The following is a 23276-nucleotide window of genomic DNA, read 5'->3' as shown; positions in this document are numbered from 1 at the left end:
ACATCATCATATATATGTCACTGGTAATTGATTCACTCTAAGTCCATGCATTAGGTTGATGGTTACTACTATTATGTCATCCCCACTGATGGCTTTGATTAAACTCGAATGCTAGTCAACATCGAGTTCTAGCCTTTTTTTTTTAATATTAATCGACACTCGACAACCACAAGCATTATTTTTTTAGTTCATTTGCACCAAAATTTCACATCATTTGTAAGGCATATACCTACAAAAAAACTTTGCTTAACATCAAGGAACTTTGTTACCTTGAGGTATCACTTCATATCTTAAAGTAACTTTTTTAATGGTTTCTTTTATAATTTAAGTTAGGTCCATCACTTATGGCATGAAATTATTATAACTTTGATAAAGCATGGGGAAATATTGGGTGCCCTTGGGATAAGTTCTAACTACATTGTCAAAGTCTTCAGCGACGCCTTTTGAATGGTTCAGTCACCTTGTTATCATCTGCCCAAGGCTCTGATATTAGTTGTCACAGCCATACTTCAGCAAACATGTTCCAACTTAACTAAATATTCAACTTTGCCAAGAAAAGCAACAAGTTGCATTGTTATTATTACAATCACTCATAGCTAACTTTTATTTTTCAATGAGTATCCTTGAAAACCTATTTAAATTATAATATGTCTACTACATCTTTATTAGCCCTACTGTGAAAGGTGTGTTTTCTACATTTTCTTCAACGTTATCATTTGCAATGTGGTAGTTGACGTGGAGAAGTGATGTGGCACTTTTCTCACTTAGTTTTTATTTATATAATAAATTTTTTGAAAGGGCCATGGATGGCTTTAATTTTTCAAAAAATATAAAATAAATTTAAATAACGACATCTAACACTTCACTAGAGCCATTTTAAAAGGGGAAAAAATTGTTTAAAAATAATAACGTATAAAATTCTGCGGTGAATGTGCTACAACATCATGTGTCATATGCCACTTGACTAACCGACAATTAAATAAAAAATTCAAAACAAACATTTGCGTTAAGATTAGAGCTGAAAAATAAACTTTTTCAAAACATAGCCCAAGGAAATCACCTCAAGTTTTAAAGTCATTCGTTTGTTTAATCATAATCTTTGATGTTCTTTTACTTACCAGAATTTTACATCATCTTTCCCCTTCTTTATAGGTTTTATTAAAAAAAAATTATATAATTAATTTAATGAAAAATTATGAGGCTTTATTAAAAAAGAAGATGAATACTTTATATCTAATACATAATAAAATGTATTATAAAAAATTATTAAAATATATAACAATATGATTTTATATAAATAAACATTGTGAAAATTTTATTTTAACACTATTTAAATTATCATAACCAAAATAAAATTAAAATAGTAAATGATTATAAATATTTAAAAAATTAATGGATGATGGGCAATTTTACTCTTGGTAAAAAGTAAAAACTTCTCCCATAATATACTTCGATTCTTAGAATGATGGAATAATCAGTCTGGCCTATAATACCAACAGTCACACCCACCCCTTTTACCGAAGTAAATGTGGCACTCATCAGTTAAAATCCATTTTAACCGAAAAAATGACACATCTGAAAAACCAAATCAGACTTACAGAACACGATTAACAACCTTTGAACAAACTACCGGTTCAAATACATGAATACAACAAACATAACTAAAGAAAAGGGACCTACTGTAACCCGACACTCAACCCTGACTGGCTCTATATTCGCACAGGCAATCTAGTAGGGTCTTGCTCTTGCAAGTATAACACATTTCAGTTGGTTGATAGTGACTTAATAATTTCAAATAATGAAATATAGCGTATATCAAGTATATAAAGATCAATTTCTCAAAAAATTTCCAAACTTTCCCAAATATCAGAGTTTAAGCAAAATACAACTTTAAAGAGATTTTAAATATAAATTCATCATAAATCATCATCAAATAAATTTTCCAAGAAAATACAATTTTTGTGAGAGACTACCCTCCTTAGAGCGATAGTTAGGCTTCGCCCCCTCATCACAATCCAAAATAACTAATAAAGTAAAATCCGCCCTCAATCATCGGCCTAAAAATACTCCTCGACTTGGCCGCCGTCGTGACTAGGTTGAGAGCCGCCAAAGTCTTCATAACCTTGATATTTGCTATTGAGATCCCCTTGTGATGACCCCGTGGTTTCTCACATAAAAAACCCCCTGGTCAATGGCTCCACGCACCTCTTGACCAGGGTAAACTCAGGGTTGACCACGCCGCCTCCCATTTAGGCCGGATAGTGAAACCCCACACTGCAGTGTCAGACTAAAGTCCGTAGTCACCATTAAAAGCCAATGCAATAAGGGAATTCTTTCCAATTCCTAACTCTAAGAAATCATCACACATATGTCCAAATCCAGGACACCATTCTTATACTAGGAATGCAAATCAAATCCACAAGCATTGACAGTAAAACATTTTAATACACCCACATGGTTTTCACAAATCAATCAAAGTCAAGGCATACGTAACTATTAACATAAATACATTAAATGAATAATTGATTCATTTATACATGTATTTTCCACAGTTGAAACCACGTATAATTATACAAAGCCAGATGTAACAATACGATCGTTATGGCACAACAACGACAAATAAATATAAGTATCCTTTAACATTATACATAATTAAACATAATAAAATGAAATAATTAAACAATTATTTCCAAAATATTAGCTATTAAATAATTATTTCAAATAGTAACAATTAACCAATTATTTAAAATAATAGCCACTACCAACTCACTTGGTCTCCCTTGGGTTTCCCACTAGACCTGAAATTCCCTCCCAAGCCTGAACAACACCTAATAGGAGAACGGGAAAAATAAATAAATACGACAAACTAAGGACATAATTGAACTGCACCCAAAAGAAAATACAAAAAACAAATAACTGACTCTCTAATTAGGCCCACCAACTCCAATCGGTTCAAACTCAATCTTGCATAATCAAACTAGTCTCCAATTGCACTTAAACCAACTCAATTTGGGCTAAACCCTCGTGAACCAACTTCAATTTCACTGAACCAAGTTCAATTTAACCAACCAGCCTTGAACCAATTCCAATTGTTATACAAAATCTCTTGAACCAGCTTGGTTCAACTGAACCCAATTCTCCTTGAATTGGTTCACCACAAAGTCATTAGCCCAAAATCTGAACCAAGCCCAAATCAACCTCAACCAACTTAACCTGAATTCAACCCAAGTCAATTGCACATTGAGTCCAAATCAAATTAATTTTCACTTGGTTGCACTAAACCAATTCTTTACTCTCATTCAAACCCAAATGAACCCAACCTACTATAACTTGGCTAGCCAAACCCAAATCCAGTCCAATTAAATGAACTTGACTACTTCAAATCAAGCCAACTTCACTTGATTTGATCAAGCCCAACTCAACCAACTCTATTCCAAACATCATCATTATCATCATCTTAATCATCATCATCAACTTAATTAACCAAAACAAACCATAATTTCCGGTTACTACAATAATCTACAGTAAACCCAAAAAATCTTCATTCATTCCAAGAAAAATCTTTCTCAAGTACAAAGGTTTTTCCTAAGCAACTTGAAGCATGCATTATCTACAACAATCAACCATGCTTTTACCACTCAAATCTAACCCAAATCTCACAAAAACATGCTAAAATTCTAGCATAGTTGCTCAAGCTTTTAACCAACCATCATGCTTTAATTCAACCAAGAAGACTCTTACCAAGCAAGGTCATCCCTCCGACGATTTCTAAAACCTCCCATTTTCCTTTCTTCTTCTTCTTTTTTTTTTCTCATTTCTTTCACCAGTTTGAAAGCCCCTTGATGAAGATGAAGAAGAAGAAAGCTTCATCTTATCCAAAACCTTATCCAAAACCTTCTTATCTCTTTTAACTTACTTTCTGCGGAAATTCACTTTCGGTCCCTGAAAATAAAATTTCTTACAAAAAGTTCTTTGAAAGTAACCAATGGTCCCTAAATCATAAAATAGTATTTTCAAAAGACCCCTGCAAGTTTACCTTTCAGTTCTTAGTTTCAGGAAACACTTCAGATCACACCTTTTTATTACTTGTGAACCCAAAATTTCTATAAACTTTCACAGTTAGGTCCTTGAAGCTTTCCACTTTGGGTGTCTCAACAAACCTACTTTGTAGGAAAATCTTACTGTAACTGTGATGATACCCTGAATATAATTCTTTACAGGTATCTAAAGGTTCAAGGTATTACACCAACTCTCTGGGCCGGGTTGGACGATGGGTTAGATTAATTGGCTTGTGCCCATCTATACATTCAATGATATCTTTGGATGGTCCAACCATCCTGCTATCATCAGCCTAAGGCTCTGATGCTAGTTGTCACAACTTTACTTTAGCAACCATGTTCCAACTTATTTAAATATTCAACTTTGCCCACCAAAAAAAAAAGCAATAAGTTGTAACATGTTTTCCTTAGAGATTGCATGTAGAAAGCACTAAGGGGCTGTTTGATAACCTGCAAGTAGGTGTAAGTAGGTGTAATGGAAAAAGTTTTACATGTAAAAGATTTTACATAAGAGGCTTGTTTTGCAGGATTTCCACTTTTGGCCAAATTGGCTATAAGTGAAAATCCTGTAAAACAAACGTTATGATCACCACATACAAGCTTCTTAATACTTCATCATTCCAAACATTTCCCAGTGCTCTCCAGAGAAGACAAGCTTATAGAAACCAAAGGGATCTCAAAGCTCTAAAGAGCCGGCGGAGGATGCCACCACTGCAGCAAAGATCCGCCGAGAAGCAATGTTTGAAGAAGAGGCTCTGCCCTAACAACTGCTCAAGTAACCTCCCTTTCTCAGGCAACCCTCTTCTCCGCCGCCGCTTCGAGCTTCGCTTCGGCAACCATCATAGTAGTCACGACCGACCAACGTTGTTGCTACCTTTGTCTTCATCATCCAGATCAGAATCAGGGTCAAGATTGGGTCGGCCGGTGCTGCCATCGTCGTCACCGTTGGGGAGGCGTTGCTGTTGGGGGTTGTTGTTGAGGAGGAGGAGGAGGAGGAGGGATTGGGCTTCGTCGCGCTCGCAAGTGGTGGCGTGGAGGAGGGAGAAGTGCTGCGCTGATGATGATGTTGATGCTGTGCCCCAATTAATTTTTTTTATAAAAAAATAAAAAATAATTATTAATTATTGAGATAGAAAATAATTAGTTTAAAAAAATTTAATTTTTAGAATTTCATTAGATTCAACCATTGAGATAAATTGCTAATGATGTCCCCAATTAAAAAATAATTAAACTTTTTAGAATTTCATTAGATTGAATCATTGAGATAGAAAAAAAATGAAATAAATTATTTTAAATCACCGAATTAGTTTTAAAAAATAAATTGAATGAAATCAATTATTTTAGTTTAAATTGTTTTTTATGAAAAATATTAAATGATAATAATAATAGTGGTAATCTGACCCCTACACTTACTTGGTAACTATAGCTTTTAACTCACATCAAATCAAACAAATAAATAGTAAGTGCAGCATTTCTAATTATAGCAAAACAAAAAAAAACATGATGTAAATTGAAATGCAGGATTGTCACTTATATGTAATTTCACTTATAGATAACCAAATATCACCTAAATTTATTTCTCAAACTTGTATATTTTACTATATTAATACACATGATTAGTAAAATTGTTACAACCAATCATAACTAACCTGTACCCCTCAACAAGTTTCTTTGAAACCATACTTAAATTAGAATATGTATAATGCGTCTCTGTCATCCCTTTGTGAAATGTTTGTTTCCCAAGTTTTCTGCAACTTCATGTTTTACAATATGATAGTTGATGTGATAGGTGATATGACATTTTTTCCCTATTTTTAAAATTAATTTTGTTTTATATTAAAAAACTTAAAAGAACCACTTTAATTTAAAAAAATATATATTAAATAAATTTAAATAACGATATATATCATTTCTCTAGAGCCATTTTAAAATATAAAAATAATTATTTAAAAAATAATAACATACAAAATGATGTGGCGAATTTGCTGCAACATCATTTATCATATCATCGGCTGGCTAACGGTCAATTACATAGAAAATTCAAAGCAAATATTTACATTAAAGATTAGAGCTTAAAATAAATATTTTCAAAACATGGAGCCTAAAAAAATACCTCTAGTTTTAAAGTCATTCGTGGCTAATGTTATTTTAAGTACAAAACTTAGACATGATCTTTTCCCTCTTTATAGGTTTTATTAAAATTAAAAATGATATGATTAATTTAATGAAAGATTATAATAAAAACAGAAGATAGATACTTTATATTTAATACATAATAATATGTATTATAAAAAAAAGATTTTATTCACATATTTAACAATGTGATTTTATATAATAGAAGTTGTAAAAAACCATTTTAACATGATTTAAAGTATCATAACCAAAACTAGGATAAAATTAAAAAAGTAGACGATTATAAATATTTGAAAAATCAATAGATGATGGATAATTTTACTGTCAGTGAAAAAAAGAAAAAAACCTCCACATGACATCCTTCGATTCTCAGAATGATGTTATTCCTGCACTGCAATTCTAGTCTGGCCCCGGATTCTCTTAACATATATATACAAGGTAACCTATAATGAATATGTTTGCCGAGGTCTCATATGCACCAAGTAGAGCTTTAGGCACAACCCAGCATGCTGTGGACGTCTGCACCCTGCACTGCATGCCGTGCCAAGCAGAGCCGCTATCTGCCTCTAGCTCCAATGGTGATGAAAAGCAAACAATGACTAGTGCTGAATTCAGGCTTGGATTAGAAGTTGACAATAACAAAGGGCAAACGCAATCCTACATTGCTTAACAGACTTCCAACATACAAGAGCCGTCATACATACTTCAGCTCTTAAGCAAAAGTACAAGGCTTAACAAGCCTGCTGCACCACAGAAGCAGTAGCTGTGTAACCTCTTGAAGCAGAAGGCAAGTAGATCATTCATGCAAGAAGCACACCATTAGTCTGCAGTTCTCCGGCACTATTTTCCAAGTTTACGATAATGGAATGCTCTTCTTTTCATGTCCTGGAGAGGGGGAAAAAAACAGAAACCCTGTATCAATTAGATTTCATATTACATTACTTTCAGATCTCTGTACGACAAAGATGAAAAATTGAAAATGTTGTAAATAAGAAAATCCCAGCATTTGCCATCAGACGATGGAAAATAAATTTGAAAGTTAATTATGGTAAATACAAATCAATCATATTTTTCAGGTCTAATTCAACCCAAAAGCTTAAACTAATAGGATGAGGAAAGACCCAGACTTATATATTCAGATCCATATTTTATGAAATTAACCAAAGTGGATTACTTTAATACGCCATGTTTGATACGTAATAATCTAATTATATCACAAAGAAATCAAATAAACCAAGCAAACCAATAAACTAAGCTCTAATAGTCTGTTAAATGATAACCACTTAGATTTTATGACCCAATTCAACCCAAAAGCTTAAGCTGATAGGATGAGAGACCCAAGCTCATATAATCAGATCCATATTTACCAAATTAACCAATATAGGATTATTGGTTATTCTAATATTTGTATTGCCTTTGATATCCACACCCGGAGATGACATCAAGCAAACAAAACATCCTGTAAATTTTTGAAGTACACTCTTGTGTAATGCACAATCATATAGATTCACCTTTTTTAATGTCTTTTGCGCTTGTTGCTTTTCCATTGCTTGAAGATATACTGGATTACCTCCATCATGGTTGCTTTTCGTCCATCCTTGAAACTCCATAACTCAGGCACGACATATCTTCCACTAGGATTGTACTCATTTATCTCCATCAAAGCAGTGGTCACAGCATTATAAACATCATCACCAAGCTCAATCCATAGATTTTTCAGCTTTTCATCATCCTCATTTATCACTTCCTGCACATTTGAAGTCAGAAGATCATTTCAGGGGAAATAAAAATGCCAAACAAAAATATCAAGGCTATACATCGTTTGTAAGGGAATCTAATTGGAACTGTTCTTAAACTTAATTTTACAAGAGAAACAAGAGAATGAACATGATGAGTTTCAATCTAAGAGAGAACTAAAGAATCTATAATAAAAGTGCGAGCAAACTTGAAACTAAAAACCTCTTGCCATCTGTAATTACTATACATAATTTTGTGTAGATGAAATATGCTGTACCATCATCTAGAGAGAGCTCAAGATTTATAAATAATTGAAGGTTTGAATTTCATACTTTCTTCACTCCGTCAACGTCAACAATCTTATACGGTTGCCATGATGGTTGTTTAAGTTCCTCTTGCCAAGCAGAGCATAACTCTGCAGCTTTTGTATCTGCATCATCAGCAGAATATCTTTTTTTACATGCAACTTGAAATGGCTTTTCATCAAGTTCACCCATTCTTTTGATTCCAATTACACTTCGCCCATTCAACAAATCATCCAAACCCTGCATTACACAACCTTTGAGATTCAGGTAAATAAAACTAAAGATGCAACAAATCACGAGCAACTTTCCAACCATCAAGGGGTCATCCCAAAACATTCTTATGAAAAGAGGACGTCACCGTGATTAATTCTTTTCGGGCTTCTTGTAACTCAAAATTGCTTTCACGTTCTTTGGAAACAAGAGCCCCATTCAAATTTTCAAGGCATTCCTTTTCATCTTCAAGCTTTTGGTTTAGTGCATCCACCCTTTCCTGAAGATCCAAATCCTCTTCTTCAGCCAAATGCTTCATAACACGTAACCTACCCTTCAATTGCTCTATTTCCAACTCCAGCTGTTGTTTTTGGTCGATTTGTTTCTCTAGTTGAAGTATTTTGGCAAGAGCAGCTTCTTTTTCTTTCTGAAAAATTTCATCCATTCAGAGAAAAGAAACTTAAAATAATGTTAGAATATAAATTCTATCCTGAACAAAGCTACAGTATAAATAACATAATGCATAAAACCTTGTGATCCTCAGCCAGTTTCATGACATCTTCTTCAGCCTTTTTTTGCTCCATGGATGCCAATTCAAGTGATGAATTTTCCATTGCAGTCTGAGAATATGACAAAACCTTTTAAGGCACTATTAAACTACTTTTAAACGTATGAAAGGAGTCTGAGAATTGTGAAGTAAAACAAACTTTGGGTTAATTATTCAATGGAGGAATTTCGATACAACGAACACATTTTAAAACAGGCACACTATCACACAGTGAAGCACCCAAAACCGCCACACATACAGGCATTGCTCAAAATACTGAACCACCTAGGCCATTATGTAGTCTGCCTAGGCACGTAAGTGGTTAAGGCTTCCACTGCCTAGCCACCTTGAGAACCTTGGTCAAGGTCATCTTATCAGCTAGTTTAGTTTGCAAAAATAACTTCAGATTATAGAAGAATAACTAATAAGAAATGAACCATAGCAGGATATCGATGAATTACCAAACCATCATATTAGTAAGTGTTAAATGCTTAAGCAGCATAAGTAAAGAAATGAAGGGATTAGGGAATATGGCAGTAAATAACATTCTGATTTTGATTTTACAACAATGTTATATGAACCAAGGATTTTATTATTCAAACTAAAAAAAATCATCTAAATTGTTAAATATTGATGGGGTAGTTACCTTTTGCTTCTCATCCTCAAGTATATTCTTTTCACCATCACTTTTGGCCTCAAATTTATCAAGCTGCTTGCATCTTAAATCAACTTCCTTCCTCTTTGAGTCCAATTCCAACCTTAATTTTACATTTTCCTCAAAAATCCTACGAGCAGTCTCACGAGCAATCCGCTGCATGTTTCGCATCTCTAATGAAAAGGTATTTACAATAAAGTGTCAAGTGTCTACTCTCCAGATAATTGAACAAAAAACATATTGCAGAAAATTAAATACAATCTTAGTAATTTCAAAGAAGCACATAGGACAGACATCATCACTAAAAATTATATACACATTTTAAAGTATATTGCAAAAAACCAGGTCCAATATCATGTCACCAAGAATCACAACCTTCATACTTTTCTATCCACTCATACCTTAAATTTTGAAACAACCAACTTATTTTCGCAAATTAAAGAAGCCCTTGACACACTAATAAGCTTGTTAGTTGTTAGCCTATGCATTACAGATTCAAAACAATGAAAAAAACCATCTTTTGTGAAAGTAAAAGTTGTTAGATGCAACCTAAAAATATTATATAAACCTGATTCCACCCACAAGTTTAAGTTTATAAGGTGAGAAACCCAAGTACATATATTCCAATTCATATTTACCAAACCAACGGATATGGACTTATTAGCTACTGTAATGCGCCCCCTTGATACATGGCAATCTATTTTAACTAACATGTTGCAAACAAACCAAACAAACCAAGCTTTGATATCATGTTTTAATGAGCTTGATTCAACCCATTTTAAGCTTTGGTAAGTATGAATCCAAGTATTTAAGCCCGGGTCTCTCATCCTATTAGTTTAAACTTTTGTGTAAAATCTGACATAGATAATATATTTAGTCTACATCTAATAAAGGTCGCAAACATTAACCCTCTCTAAATATTGTATGCGCAAAGCTTTATGCCTCTGTTTAATATATCTAAAATAATGCCTAAAGTTTGCCTTAATGCATCTGTTTGCCCTTTATGTCCGTTTCTTTACCAAAAGTGTTGACTATCTTTGAAAAGGAAATCAAATATGAACATCAACAGTATCAACATTTCCCAAGTATCCTACTAACTTATTCCATTGCCTCAATAATTCGATAGATTTAAAAACAGAAAAGAAAAAAAAAGAATAAAAAAATAAAAAATAAAAAAATAAAAAAGAGACAGAGAAACCCAAATTTCAAGAGAGTATGGGGCCATTTACCTTCTTTTTAGCTCCTAGTGCGCAGAAACAAAGTAGAGCCACTAGAAGTTCTATGACCTAGTAGCTACTAAAACAGGAAAGGGTAACAATCCCACATCCAGTGCTAAAAGTAGAAGGGTAGCATTAAATCAAATAAACTTCATCTAGAGAAACATCCATAAATTTAAATCCAAAATAGTCACATAAAGATTCAACATCCAAAGAAAAATCTCAAAGAAATCATTAAAAAATGGCAGCATCACCTTCATTGTAAGCCTGGTGAATCTTATCTTTATCTTCCATCACACGCTGCCTTGCCATAGCTATCTCATTGTACTTACACTCCAAATTCCTCAGGTTCTCATTCTTAGCTTCAATTTCATCAGAGAGGATAGCGACGAGCTTCCCAGAGTTCCTCGATTCCTCTTTGGCAACATCAGGAATGGTCCGCAGTTCAGTGTGCGCCCTGAGATACTCTCCCACCCGGCTCTCCGACTCATAGTCATCACCACGAGCAATCCAGCCGTAGAACCCCTCTTTCCGATCTCCATTCTCCTCCCAATCTCTCTTCCCGAACCGACTCGCATTCATCTGGTTCTCAAACGCCATGGCATCCTTCAACCCCGACCAGCTTTTGCTGAACTCTACCACCACAGATCCCATCGAGGACTCATTTTCCTGATCGGAAACATTCCGGAGAGGCAGCATACTCACCGGACTGAAACCAGCAAGCCGGCGTTCTAGCTCCATCCGGGATTCTTCATTGATGGGAACGTTGACGAGAATTCCCGTCCAGGGCCAGGCGAACCGGTCGTCATCCGAGCGGCGTGGGGGCTTGGGAGGAGGAAGGTGAGCCGATGGGCCAGCGGCGTCGGAGAGTTCGGTTTGGAGGAAGCGCGCGAAGGCGAGATGGGTGGCGCGAAGCTTGGGGGCGCGGGCGGAGGAGGCGCCAATGCCGGTGGCGTGCTGGAGAAGGTCCTTGTAGATGAATCCCTGCTTCTTCTTTCCGGCGCAAAAGGGGCATCGAAGGGTGCCATCAGGGTTCTTGATTCTAGGGTTGGTAGTCTTGAGCATGTGGAGGTACTTCTGCTCGTAGAGATCGAGCTCGGAATCGCTGATCTCAGAGTCTTCGGAGGAGGAGGAGGAGGAGAGGGACGGGGAAGAAGCGTCCGCCATGGCTGCGAGCTTGGAAGGAAGGAGCTCGAGGTTTGTGCTTCGAGCTTCCGATTTGGGACAAAGAGGAAATGGATACGGATCGTGGCCGTTGATAGCGTCTTGAGATCCGGCATGGATTCGATTGTCAACACGTGTCTATAGACTGATACAGATTGGCACGCACGTGACACGAAGCAGAGTGTGGAGTGAAACGTGAATGTACATGGTACTATGGTAGTGCTGCATGCCTGCATATGTGTCAAACAGTTTTCAAAATGGGATATTTTTCGCAAGGCAGTCATATTCGAACCGGTTCCGCAAGTTCAACTGGAAAAACTAAAAACCTGTTATGTATCCGGTCTGGATATATTCTATTAACCCGGTGACTTGGGTGATTCAATCAGAAACTTGTTGATCCAGCCGGATCAATTAGGTCACAATGTTAGAATTTTTTTATTTATAATATTTCATAATTTATTATTATTTTTACTATTTAAAAGCTACGAAAATCATATATATTTATTAATATTAATTTTTAATTTTTAATCCATAAATAGAATTACAAATGTATATCATAAACATACCAACAAAAATTAATATTTAAAAAAATAAAATCCATTAATATGTTATGTAAATACTTTTATAAAAAAATTTAATTTATTTAGAAAATAAAAACAATAAATGAGTGCAATTTTATTATAAAATATAAAAAAATGAAATATTTTAACTAAATAAAAAAATAGTGGAAATTACTTAAAAACACCTCAAAAATTTACGATATACCTGATTCCCCATACCCTAAATTTGACTATCCATAAAAACCCCTTCTTTTTGAATACAATGATTTTTTAAACCACCCAAGCATCTAACAGTGATTGATAGAGTTAATTTGGAATTTTTGGACGAAATTGTCCCTTGCGTGGGAAGTTGTGGCAAGTGTGACCGGGTTTGACTATAATGCCCTTGGGTGCAATGAGTTTCTATTTAAAAATAAGGCTTCTATTTAAAATATGAGGTAAGAGGTTTTGTTTAAAAAATGAATTTCCTGTATAAAAAATGAGTTTTCTATTTAAAAAATGAGTTTTTTGTTTAAAAAAAATGAGTTTTCTATTTAAGAAATGAGGTTTCTGTTTAAAAAAAATGAGGTCTCTGTTTAAGAAATGAGTTTTCTGTTTAAGAAATGAGGTTTCTGTTTAAAAAAATGAGATCTCTGTTTAAAAAAATGAGTTTTTTGCGTGTATTTATCACCCCCAAAATCTCTTTATTGCAATTGGGCTGGGCCAGTGAGGCAAAGCATGCGGCCCACAATCACAGTCACGTTGCATGAAAAATGAGATTTCGAACCCTAGAATTTTGATCTCCACCTCGATCTCGATCTCGATCTTGCCAGAGAAAAAGGTGCAACCTTTCGATGCCTTCGCTCGACGAGCGAGGGCGTGCGGTCTTTCCGAGGTCGAGCGGCGAAGAAGATGAAAGCGATGAGGTCGGCGAGCGGTGAAAAATGATGTGAGCGAAGGCGAAGGCGGCGAGATTGAACCCTCGTCGGCTCCGCTTCCTCCCTCCGTTCACGTCGCGACTTAGGCACCATGTATCAAACCCCGAATGATCCCTAATCCTAACCCTATTGCTATCCATGTTGCGGTCTCCGTGAGTCGAGAATGGTTCCATTCAAGTTCGACTCGTCTTATCCGGCGTCGCCATGCGAAGACCTTACCACTCCATTGCCGAGGAGCGTCGCCTCGTCCCTGTCGAGATAGGAAGCGACTATGAAGACTCGAGGGTGGCTTTTTCATCGACTCTGGGACGGGACGAGGATGAGCTGGTGATCCTCGAAAGGGTTTCTCGAATTCGACTCTCGGTAGCGGCACAATTGAAGCTTCCCATCGAGCATGATCTTGAGTGCGTTCTCACGAGAAGATCAAGACCACGCTCCGACTGAATTCACAAAGAATCGGTTGATCGAGAAGCTTGGTGGATGAAGAAGAAGTTTATGACGTCGTCGATAGGATCGCCAACGCCCAGCGAAAGATTTCTCCTTTAAGACCCCACACGAGCGAGGCACCTTCGAGATCGCTCGCCCGAGTTTGGAGCTCGGCTCAGCGTTCAGCCGAGATCGGTGACGATGAGATATTCAATGTCCCTACTCAATGAGGGTTTTACATTTAATGAGGTCTCTGTTTAAAAAATAAGCTCTCTGTTTAAGAAATGAGTTTTCTGTTTAAGAAATCAGTTTTTTTGTTTAAGAAATAAGGTTTCTGTTTAAAGGAATGAACTCTCTGTTAAAGAAATAAACTCTCTGTTTAAGAAATGAACTCTCTGTTTAAGAAATGAACTCTAAGAAATGAACTTTATGTTTAAAAAATGAACTCTCTGTTTAAGAAATGAGTTCTCTGTTTAAAAAATGAGTTCTCTGTTTAAGAAATGAGTACATGCAAAAGGAATGCAAAAAAGAATGAAAAAATGTATGCAAAAAGGTTTAAGAGCAATGATGGAATTTCATAATGCAGGGGGCAAAAAGGAAGTGAAACAATAAAGGAAGGGTTGTCCGAGGTATGCAAAACTCACAGGGGCTGTTTGGGAAGTTTTGAAATTCTCGAGGGGTAAACAGTAATTTTCCCTAAAAAATATAAGAAAATTTATAACAAAAATAAAAACTCAATTGAGATTGGGTAAGTTATATAATTTATTGATAAGGTATATCATCCATATAAAAGGATAAAAATTAATAAATTAAATTTCTTATCTATTCTAACAAAATCAACCAATAAACAAATAAATAAATAAATAAACACAGAGAGAAGTTTGATAATTATATATTAATATATTAAATTTGTAAATATTTAAAAAGTTTAAAAATAAATGACAAAATTAGGAAACACTGGTGTATATAAAGCCATTTATCAATTTAAATATCAAATTTGAGTAGTTTTTTATATTATAATTATGGTTTCCATATTATATTTGCTAATTATTAATTATTATAATATTTTTTTTATATTTTATTATTGACCCCGGTCGAACCCATTGACCTCAAACCCCTGGGCTTAGCCGGGTCAATGCCCGGACCGGGTCTAATAACCTTGATTTTTTGTATACACCCTGTAAAAGTAGAAAATTATTTATATGCTTAAGTAATTATAAAATTTTCTCGTGAACTTAAATTAATTTACCAATTTTATGAAGATATAAATTTATTTTTTAATGTAATTTTTTGCGTACTTGATCCTCTGAAGTGGAAAATTATTTATATGCTTATGTAAAAATAATTTTTTATATATATGATTACAAAGTTTTGATTTGCATATATATACTCATCAAAATAAAGTTAATTAAAAATTTATTAAAAAATAAATTATTTGGTTACCTTTTTCCTTCATTCAATTTGAAAAATTAAAAAATAATAAGTCTATATTTTCATATAATTTGTAAGCTAATTTTGAACTTACCCTTATCCCACCCACCCAATAGGAGAGTCGTGTTTTAACACCATCACAATAGGAGAGTCGTGAATCTCCTCCAAACGTAAAGGTTGAGGGTTCAAATCCCTCTTAACTTAAAAGTTAATGATCCATAATTTGGTTATATTTATATTAAAAAAAACTATTACCCAAAATTTCCATGTAAACAATTTAGCATAAGGATTATTTTTATTTTCTTAAAATTTTATTTTATTTTATATTATATATCTAATAATTGATATGGAGAAAATACTTATTGGCAAATTTAACTCTTAGATATGACAGAATCTAAACATGACTCCATAAATCTAACTACCTAATCATCTAGTGAAAGAGCTAAACCTCTTAGGTAGTGTTTTGGTGCCCAGGATATCCCATGATAGGGATGGGATATCCAGGGCTACAACCTATCTGGGTGTTTGGTTTCCTGGATGGGGTTGGATGGGGATGGCCCCCATCCCTGAAAACAAGATGAGTGGCACCCTTCTTAATCGGTGGGACGCCGCTCATCCCGCAAATCTCATCCAAAGGGTTCGGTTTCTCTCTCCTTCTCTCATCCATCTCCATCCCTTTCTCTTGAGCTAGCCAAGAGATAAACTCACCCTACCGACTAGCCAAATTTGTTCGCCGTTGAGAGCCTCGACCGATATACGTGTAGTTCCGATCTCCTTTGTTCTTTTTTTTTTCTTAAATGATTGATACAAGTTGTTCTAGATCTCAAGGGTTTTTCTCTTTTTTTTTAGACCATTTGATTGAAGGTGTTCTAGATCTCAGGGGTTCTAGATCCAAGGCGTTATGATCTTGAGCTTGAGGGAAAGTCCACAACTCCTATAGGTAATCGCATCCCGCTATTCATCCTATTTCCAATTTGTTTTGATTTTGATTTTTTTTTCTGTTTTAATTTTTTCTCCTTGAGTTTGTTTTTGTTTTTCTGTTTTAATTTTAATTTCTATTTTAATTTGAATTTGAATAATAGTTATTTCAGTGGGTGCTTGGATAGAGAATGAAAAAAGAGATCAATTTTTTTCCATTTGGACAGAGAAGAAAGAAATTAATTTCCATTTTCAAGAAGTAAACAATCTAAACTATTTTAAAAAATGTTAGCTTATTCTCTCAAAAAGATGGAAAGAGACTTAATAATGATGTTAGATGGGTCCCAGAATCTGCACACAATGACGATGGAAGAATTACTCTTCAATTATTAATATCGAAAAAAACAACTTTGGAAAATATATAGAAGCAACAACTAGCCTAACAAACTCCTAACAGATCCCTAACAAACTCCAAGATTTTCTAGATAAGTTTCATCTGTGATTTGGTTATTATCAATACTCATCATGTAAATCATTATCTTCGAATTCATGTGAATTTGTGACATGAGTTTGAACATTGAAACTCTAAAATAAATTAGAATGATAAAGTAAATTGCACATCAAACATTCAAACCTGATATACAACCAGGGCTCTTCCTATCATAAAACCTAATAAAATGCCTTTATCTGGAGTCTAAATTTTACTTCATAGCGTGTAAATGCACCAGTTATCTACTCACACATTGAACATCAAGAGTTCTCCTTACATCAATTAAAGCATATTAATGCATTCACCTGATAGCTGACCAATTTTGCATGGCCATGTTAAGTTTTTTTAATTTTATTTCTTTAACCTTGTGCAAAAAAGTTTGATGTTGATAGACTGAAGTATTAATCAAGATTATAGAGAAAGCAAAGTTTACTTAATTAAATGGCACTCAATCACTCCAAAGTTGGTCTATAGTCATAGTACATGCTAGTAAAACACCAAATGGGATGTAGTGGTGGTAATTAGTTGCCACTCATAGCATCATGCTTGCAATTTTGAATCATTAACTATCTTACTTCAAGAAGATGGGCTAGTAAACCATATGTTAGATAAATCAGACATGGTATAGTGTTATTATTAAACACAATGCTATACAACACAATCATATGTTATGATAGTAACTACATGCTATATAATACAATCATCTGTTATGACAGTAACTACATGCTATACACTGCAATCATATGTTATGACAAAAACTACAGGCTATACAATATAGTCATATTGATTTTATTATTAAACACAATCATTGTGTTGCTTCCTCTCCTAATTCCATGTCTTAATTGCTAATAGTTCCATCAAATTCAATTGTTGATTAACTTTTGTATCAAGTAGGTGATTTTTTATGGAGAGGAATAAAAGAAAACCCTCAAGGAAATTACGAGAGGTTGCAGCAATTGCAGCTACAATTATGGGAATTATAGTGACACATATATTTAAGCGTAGAGTTTGTTGTGCACCCAATTCTTGTAGAATCTTGGATAGAGAGAATTATCTTGACTGCTTGATAAATGGTGACGACACAACATGTATTAACATGGTTAGAATGAATAAATTCACTTTCTTTAGCTTGTGCTCATTACTACAATCCTGTGGACTGCTCAAAGATTCAATTAATGTCAATGTGGAAGAACAACGATTGATGTTCTTGCATACGGTTTGTCACAACCAATGAAATAGGGTCATCGAACACAATTTTCATATGTTGGGCGAAACTATTATTAGATATTTCATACTTGTCCTACATGCCATCGGAGAGTTACAAAAAGAGTTTATCAGACCTCCATTAAGTACTTTGTCAACCTACATTGCACAACTCCCAAGATTCTTTCCATACTTTAAAATACATAATTGTATCTACATGTTAACCAAAAATATAAAACAATCATATTTTAAGCATGACGCAACAAACTTATGTGTTCTTAGGATTGTATTGGGGCCCTTGATGGCACACATATACATGTGAGTCTTCCAATAGACATGGTTGCATCTTTTCATGGCAGGAAAGGTTATCCAACACAGAATGTACTTGCCGCAATAGACTTTGATCTTAACTTCACTTATGTGCTTGCTGGTTGGGAAGGTTCAGCACATGACTCGATGGTCTTATGTGATGCTTTAGAAAGACCCAATGGTCTTAAAGTGCCACAAGGTATATGTTTCTATTTATTTCCTATTTAATATGCAAAACATAAATTGTTATTAATCCTATTTCCTTTTTTGTTGTTTAGGAAAAATTTCCTCATCAACGCAAGATATGCTACAAGACCTGAATTTATAATACCTTTTAGAGGTGTTAGATATCACTTGAAGAAATTCAGGTCACGTATTCCTCACAACCCTAAGGAGTTGTTTAACCATAGGCATCCATCAGTGTGAACTTCAATTGAGCGCGCATTTGGTTCTTTGAAAAGTCGGTTTAAGATTCTCACATCTAGGCCCTTTTTTCCATATAGTATCTAAGTTGATTTAGTGATTGCATGCTGCATTCTTCACAATTTTTTTATTAGACAGGGTGGTAATAGATTGATATCTTCTGAGGAGGATTGGGAATAAGAGGTAAGAGTTCATACTTTGAGGAGAGGGCAACGTGAAGATCTTAGAGAGTAGTTGGACAAAAGGGATTAGATAATGCATGGTATGTGGAACAATAGATAAACTTATTTATGAAGCTTAATTAAGAATGGTGCTTGGATTGAGCATCCTTTTGGGTGTTTAGTACAAAGGACTTCCAATAGAGGTTCTTCAATCTAATTCCTCTTGATCATTGGACCATGGAGATTCCTAACTTATGCCAACCGTTATCTCTAAGTGATTAAAACCTAAACAAAGTAGGGTAGGTATTTCACACATTCTCTCTATAAATGCATACACTTTGTGAACCACTCTATTAGGTCACCCTAATCCGGACGTATTTTATCACCTTATCTTTGAGGAATGAGTTCAATCTTTTTTAATTATAGTGGATCTCACATGTATTCAGGCTCTCACTAACTAAATATATGATCAATCATAGATTTGAGCTCTCGCTAACTAAATCTATAAGCATGAGATTGGGCTTTCCCTCACTAAATTCATGAAATTAGCATTTCCACGATTGAATCTCAATGTCAATGGAATTGAAGTCATGAAATCAAATTACATCCCAAATTTCATAAAATACAAGAACCAAAAGATGCTTAGATAATCATGTTCATAAAATTTAATCAAAATCCAATCGTACAATGAAAGATTAAAAAAAACATGAAGAACTCCCTCGAACCTTGAAGATAATGATGAGAAGATGGCTTATTCCTTCAATTAGGCTCAATTTCTTTTGATCAGCTTTCCAAGGCTCAAGATTTCCCTTCAAATAGCTTCTTAGGTCGGTGATGAAAACCCTTGGGAGATTTAGAAAATCCTCTATTGAAATCCCCTTAAATGCTCTAGAAAAGTCCCCTTTTTCTTTTATGTTCTAACTATTTATAAGCCTTGTTACTAGCCTAATCACAAACAAAAACCATGGCCATATAAAGAGACCTTAGTTTTGAAATAATTCTCTCAAAACAAATCTTCTAAGGAAAACAAGGCTCTAAACAATGGCTCCACAAGACAAACCATGGTAGTGGTTTCCAATACAACAACCGTGATTTTGGCCATGGTTTTGGGGTGTGATTGCTCTAAAATCTTCAATTCTTCATCGAATCACCCTGGCACTTGCTCAGAAACTCTTCTTTTACTTACAAACTAATAAAAAAGACCTGATCAAGAAATATGAATGAATTAGGTATCAAAATATATCATAATAATCAAGGATGAAAACAAAATGCTTCAATTACTAATGTGGAAAATATGTATCCACAAGCATTTATCATAAAACAGACAAGCTTAAAGATAACTAAGAAAAGATGATTTAGGTCAATCTATTTGTTACAAAGAGCTAAAACATAACTTATATATATTTGTATTCATTCATTCATTGTTAATATTGAGATCAAATTGAAAACACCAAAATTAGTATATAAAAAGTAACTAGCTAGGATAAATTAACGGAAATGTAAATATAAACAGAACAACATTGAGAATAAAACTTCATGTCATTTAGTAGTCTACAAAGTTAAATACAATATTCATGCAGTCCAAAACAAAGAAAATATAAAAAAATCTATAAGAACATTATATAGAAAACGGCTTGATAGAGAGGCAAGTGTACATGCCGATAGTGTAATAATAGTGCTAGAAAGCAGGATGTCGGTCTACAGGGAATAATGAGATTACTAGTAGTAACTCTAGTTTTGAAAATTAGCCTAACCAAACGAGTGATGTATATGAACAAAAGAAAGTAAAAACAAGAAGTATGGAATAAATGAGTAGAGAAATTAGAAGAAGAAATGATGTCTAGGCATAGCATCCCTCTAGGGTTTGTTAAGTGCAGGACAAAAGTTGTCTAAGTATGCAATCCTATCTGAGCCCAGAGATTTCCTAAATCATACTAAATCCTTCTTTCAAGGGTGAAGAGTAACTGAATCGGTGCAGTACTGATGAAGTTACCACACTATCTCATTAGCACTCCGTGAAACCTCAATATGAGTTAATAAAAATTTTTTAAGTAGGTAATCTCTCTTGTGAGGAGAGATTACCCCTAATCTGAATGGATTATAGAAATGTGATTTCTTTTAAAGTCTATTCCCCATGATTTCAAAGAGCACAAAAATTCTCATTAACACACTTAGGAAAATTGAGGGAGACGGGGTCACCAAAGTACCCTATTTCTAGGCTTACTCATAATTTTCTCTAATCGAGGTATGCCTATGCTAGTGGAAATTTTTTTTTCTTCACAAAGCACATCAAATATGATAATTAGGGTTTTTTCCATGATAGCAATCACGCATACAAACACATAATTAGATTCAAAAGCATTGATTGCAACTAAGTATACAAGTAAATCACATAGAACTGCATCCAATGTCATAAGATAAACCCTAAAGTTCAATTATGACCACACATCAAAGAAATTAGCCCTCCATTAATGAAGGGAAATCATCCAAGTTACAAGACATGAAGAGAATAGAAATAAACATAGAAACACCCTTCTTAATCTTGCAAGAAGTAGATCGCCGAAAAACTCCCAAGAAGTTTCCACAAACGCCGCCAAGGTGATGCTTGACGGCTGCGATCTTCCTTCCCTTGGTGATGGATTCCAATCTCCTCCAAAAGTCACCTAATAAGCCCTAGAGATCCATCTCCTTTCTTTCCTAACCTCTCCTCCAAAAAGGGATTGAAGATTGAACAAGAGGCCTTAAAAATCCTCATCAGGTCTATTTATACTCGACTGCTTATGGACTGATTACGAGCGTAAGAACGTTGTTGTAAGGAGCTGGAAAAGATTGGTCGTGAGCCTTACGGGAACACTTATGGCTGTAAGTCCCATCAGTATGGTCTTGTGTTGTATTACTGTCCAGTTTATGGCCGCAAGCAATGGACCATAGCTTTACGCCCCGAGAAATATGACAAATCTTCAGTTGGGAAAAAGTCTGAATGACAACTGGTTTGGAGGTTGTATAAAGTCATCTCAAATACTACAAATAGCAAATTAAACATCATTGAAGTATCTACTAATAGTTTCATCCAATTGTAAGAATACAACCTGCATAGTTTTGAATTTAATTTTTTAAAAAATATTTATCATTCTTTTATTTTTTAGAAAGTATTCTTTTAATAATCATATTTTAAATCAATTTATTTATTTTGAATGCATGAATTTTTATTATTTTACTTTTACATTAGTCACATTATTAACCAGCCTACATGGGTGCTAATGTGATGTTATGATTGTGACTAATACCATGTTTGAAATCCAGCTTGTATAAATGGCATTTTCAAAAACTATTTTCAAACATATTTAATAAAAATGTTTGTTTTTTAAAAATAAAAAAATAGTTTTCTTCATAATTCTTTGAAAAAAATATTTTGCAATAAAATTAGTATTTAAGAAAAGTTTTATGATTGTCACGTGGAGGTTGATGTGGCACAAGTTGCTGGTTACAGGTACTTGCAATAGCAACACAACACTTTCATTCGAAACACCTTATAAATAACTCATCTTTCAAAATCATATTTAAAATCAACATGGGAGTTATGTAAAAGATATTAATATGTAAAAAACTTTTTAAAAATAAGATTATCAAATAAATTAGCTACCACGACTTGTGATATGAAGAAAATTATCCATCAATATTGATAGGACAAGAGTATTATGAAGTATATTGTAAATCGATACAATAAAAGATGTTAGCTCACACAGATGATGAAATTAGGATATATCCCATCAAAAATTAGGATATATCACATCAAAAAAATTAATTTTTGTTCCTCCCATAGACGGTGGAACTAGAATACTCACTAAAGATGGCGCTATGGTTCGTTGAATCCTTTCTCTCAAACTTTTCACACGCACAACCATAAATGCATTATAAACATATATTAATATGGCACATTTTGGATCTGCCCAAGCCCAATGGTGGACTTGGGTAAGTTTGAAGAGTGAATCCAAGGGATTCATCTCATAAATGACCTAATATGTCACATGCATATAACATAACAGAATGTTAATTGTCTTTTAAATTATGTTGGTCTATAAAATAATCCAACATTAAGCCGTTAGATCTAAATAGGGATGCTTGACAATTTAATGAAAAAAATGGAACACCAAAACATTAAACCTAACCCGTTAGAGTTATAAGTCATATACAAGGTTTTCATCATCGATAAAAATTTTGAAAGAGCAAATAATTAAAAGCGGCTTTCTCCTCTTTGAAGAACTCGGTTTTGATTTTGGTATCCAAGAGTTCCCCAAAAATTCAAGTGCTCAGAGCAACCTCATTGCCTTCCAACTTTCCTGTATGTTGACATTAACCATAGATGGAGATCTATCTTCTAAGAGGCTTCATTGAATATCAATTTTATTGAT

General features: G+C 34.3%; 1 protein-coding gene across 1 annotated transcript; it reads right to left on the bottom strand.

The window, feature by feature from the left end:
* Positions 1-6808: 6808 nt before the first annotated feature.
* Positions 6809-12238, bottom strand: LOC120253357 (factor of DNA methylation 1-like). The gene is made up of 7 exons (XM_039261691.1): positions 11117-12238; positions 9637-9818; positions 8974-9063; positions 8592-8870; positions 8261-8473; positions 7703-7938; positions 6809-7076 (listed from the first exon to the last, which is right to left on the bottom strand). Exons 1-6 carry the CDS (start codon positions 12027-12029, stop codon positions 7708-7710), a joined length of 1908 nt encoding a protein of 635 aa, XP_039117625.1. The 5' UTR covers positions 12030-12238; the 3' UTR covers positions 6809-7076; positions 7703-7707.
* Positions 12239-23276: the final 11038 nt, after the last annotated feature.

Source organism: Dioscorea cayenensis, chromosome 3 (assembly GCF_009730915.1).
Source record: "Dioscorea cayenensis subsp. rotundata cultivar TDr96_F1 chromosome 3, TDr96_F1_v2_PseudoChromosome.rev07_lg8_w22 25.fasta, whole genome shotgun sequence".
In the NCBI taxonomy this organism is placed as follows: Eukaryota; Viridiplantae; Streptophyta; class Magnoliopsida; order Dioscoreales; family Dioscoreaceae; genus Dioscorea; species Dioscorea cayenensis.
The sequence above is the reverse complement of the archived record's forward strand: the minus strand, read 5'-3'. Positions and strand labels throughout refer to the sequence as shown.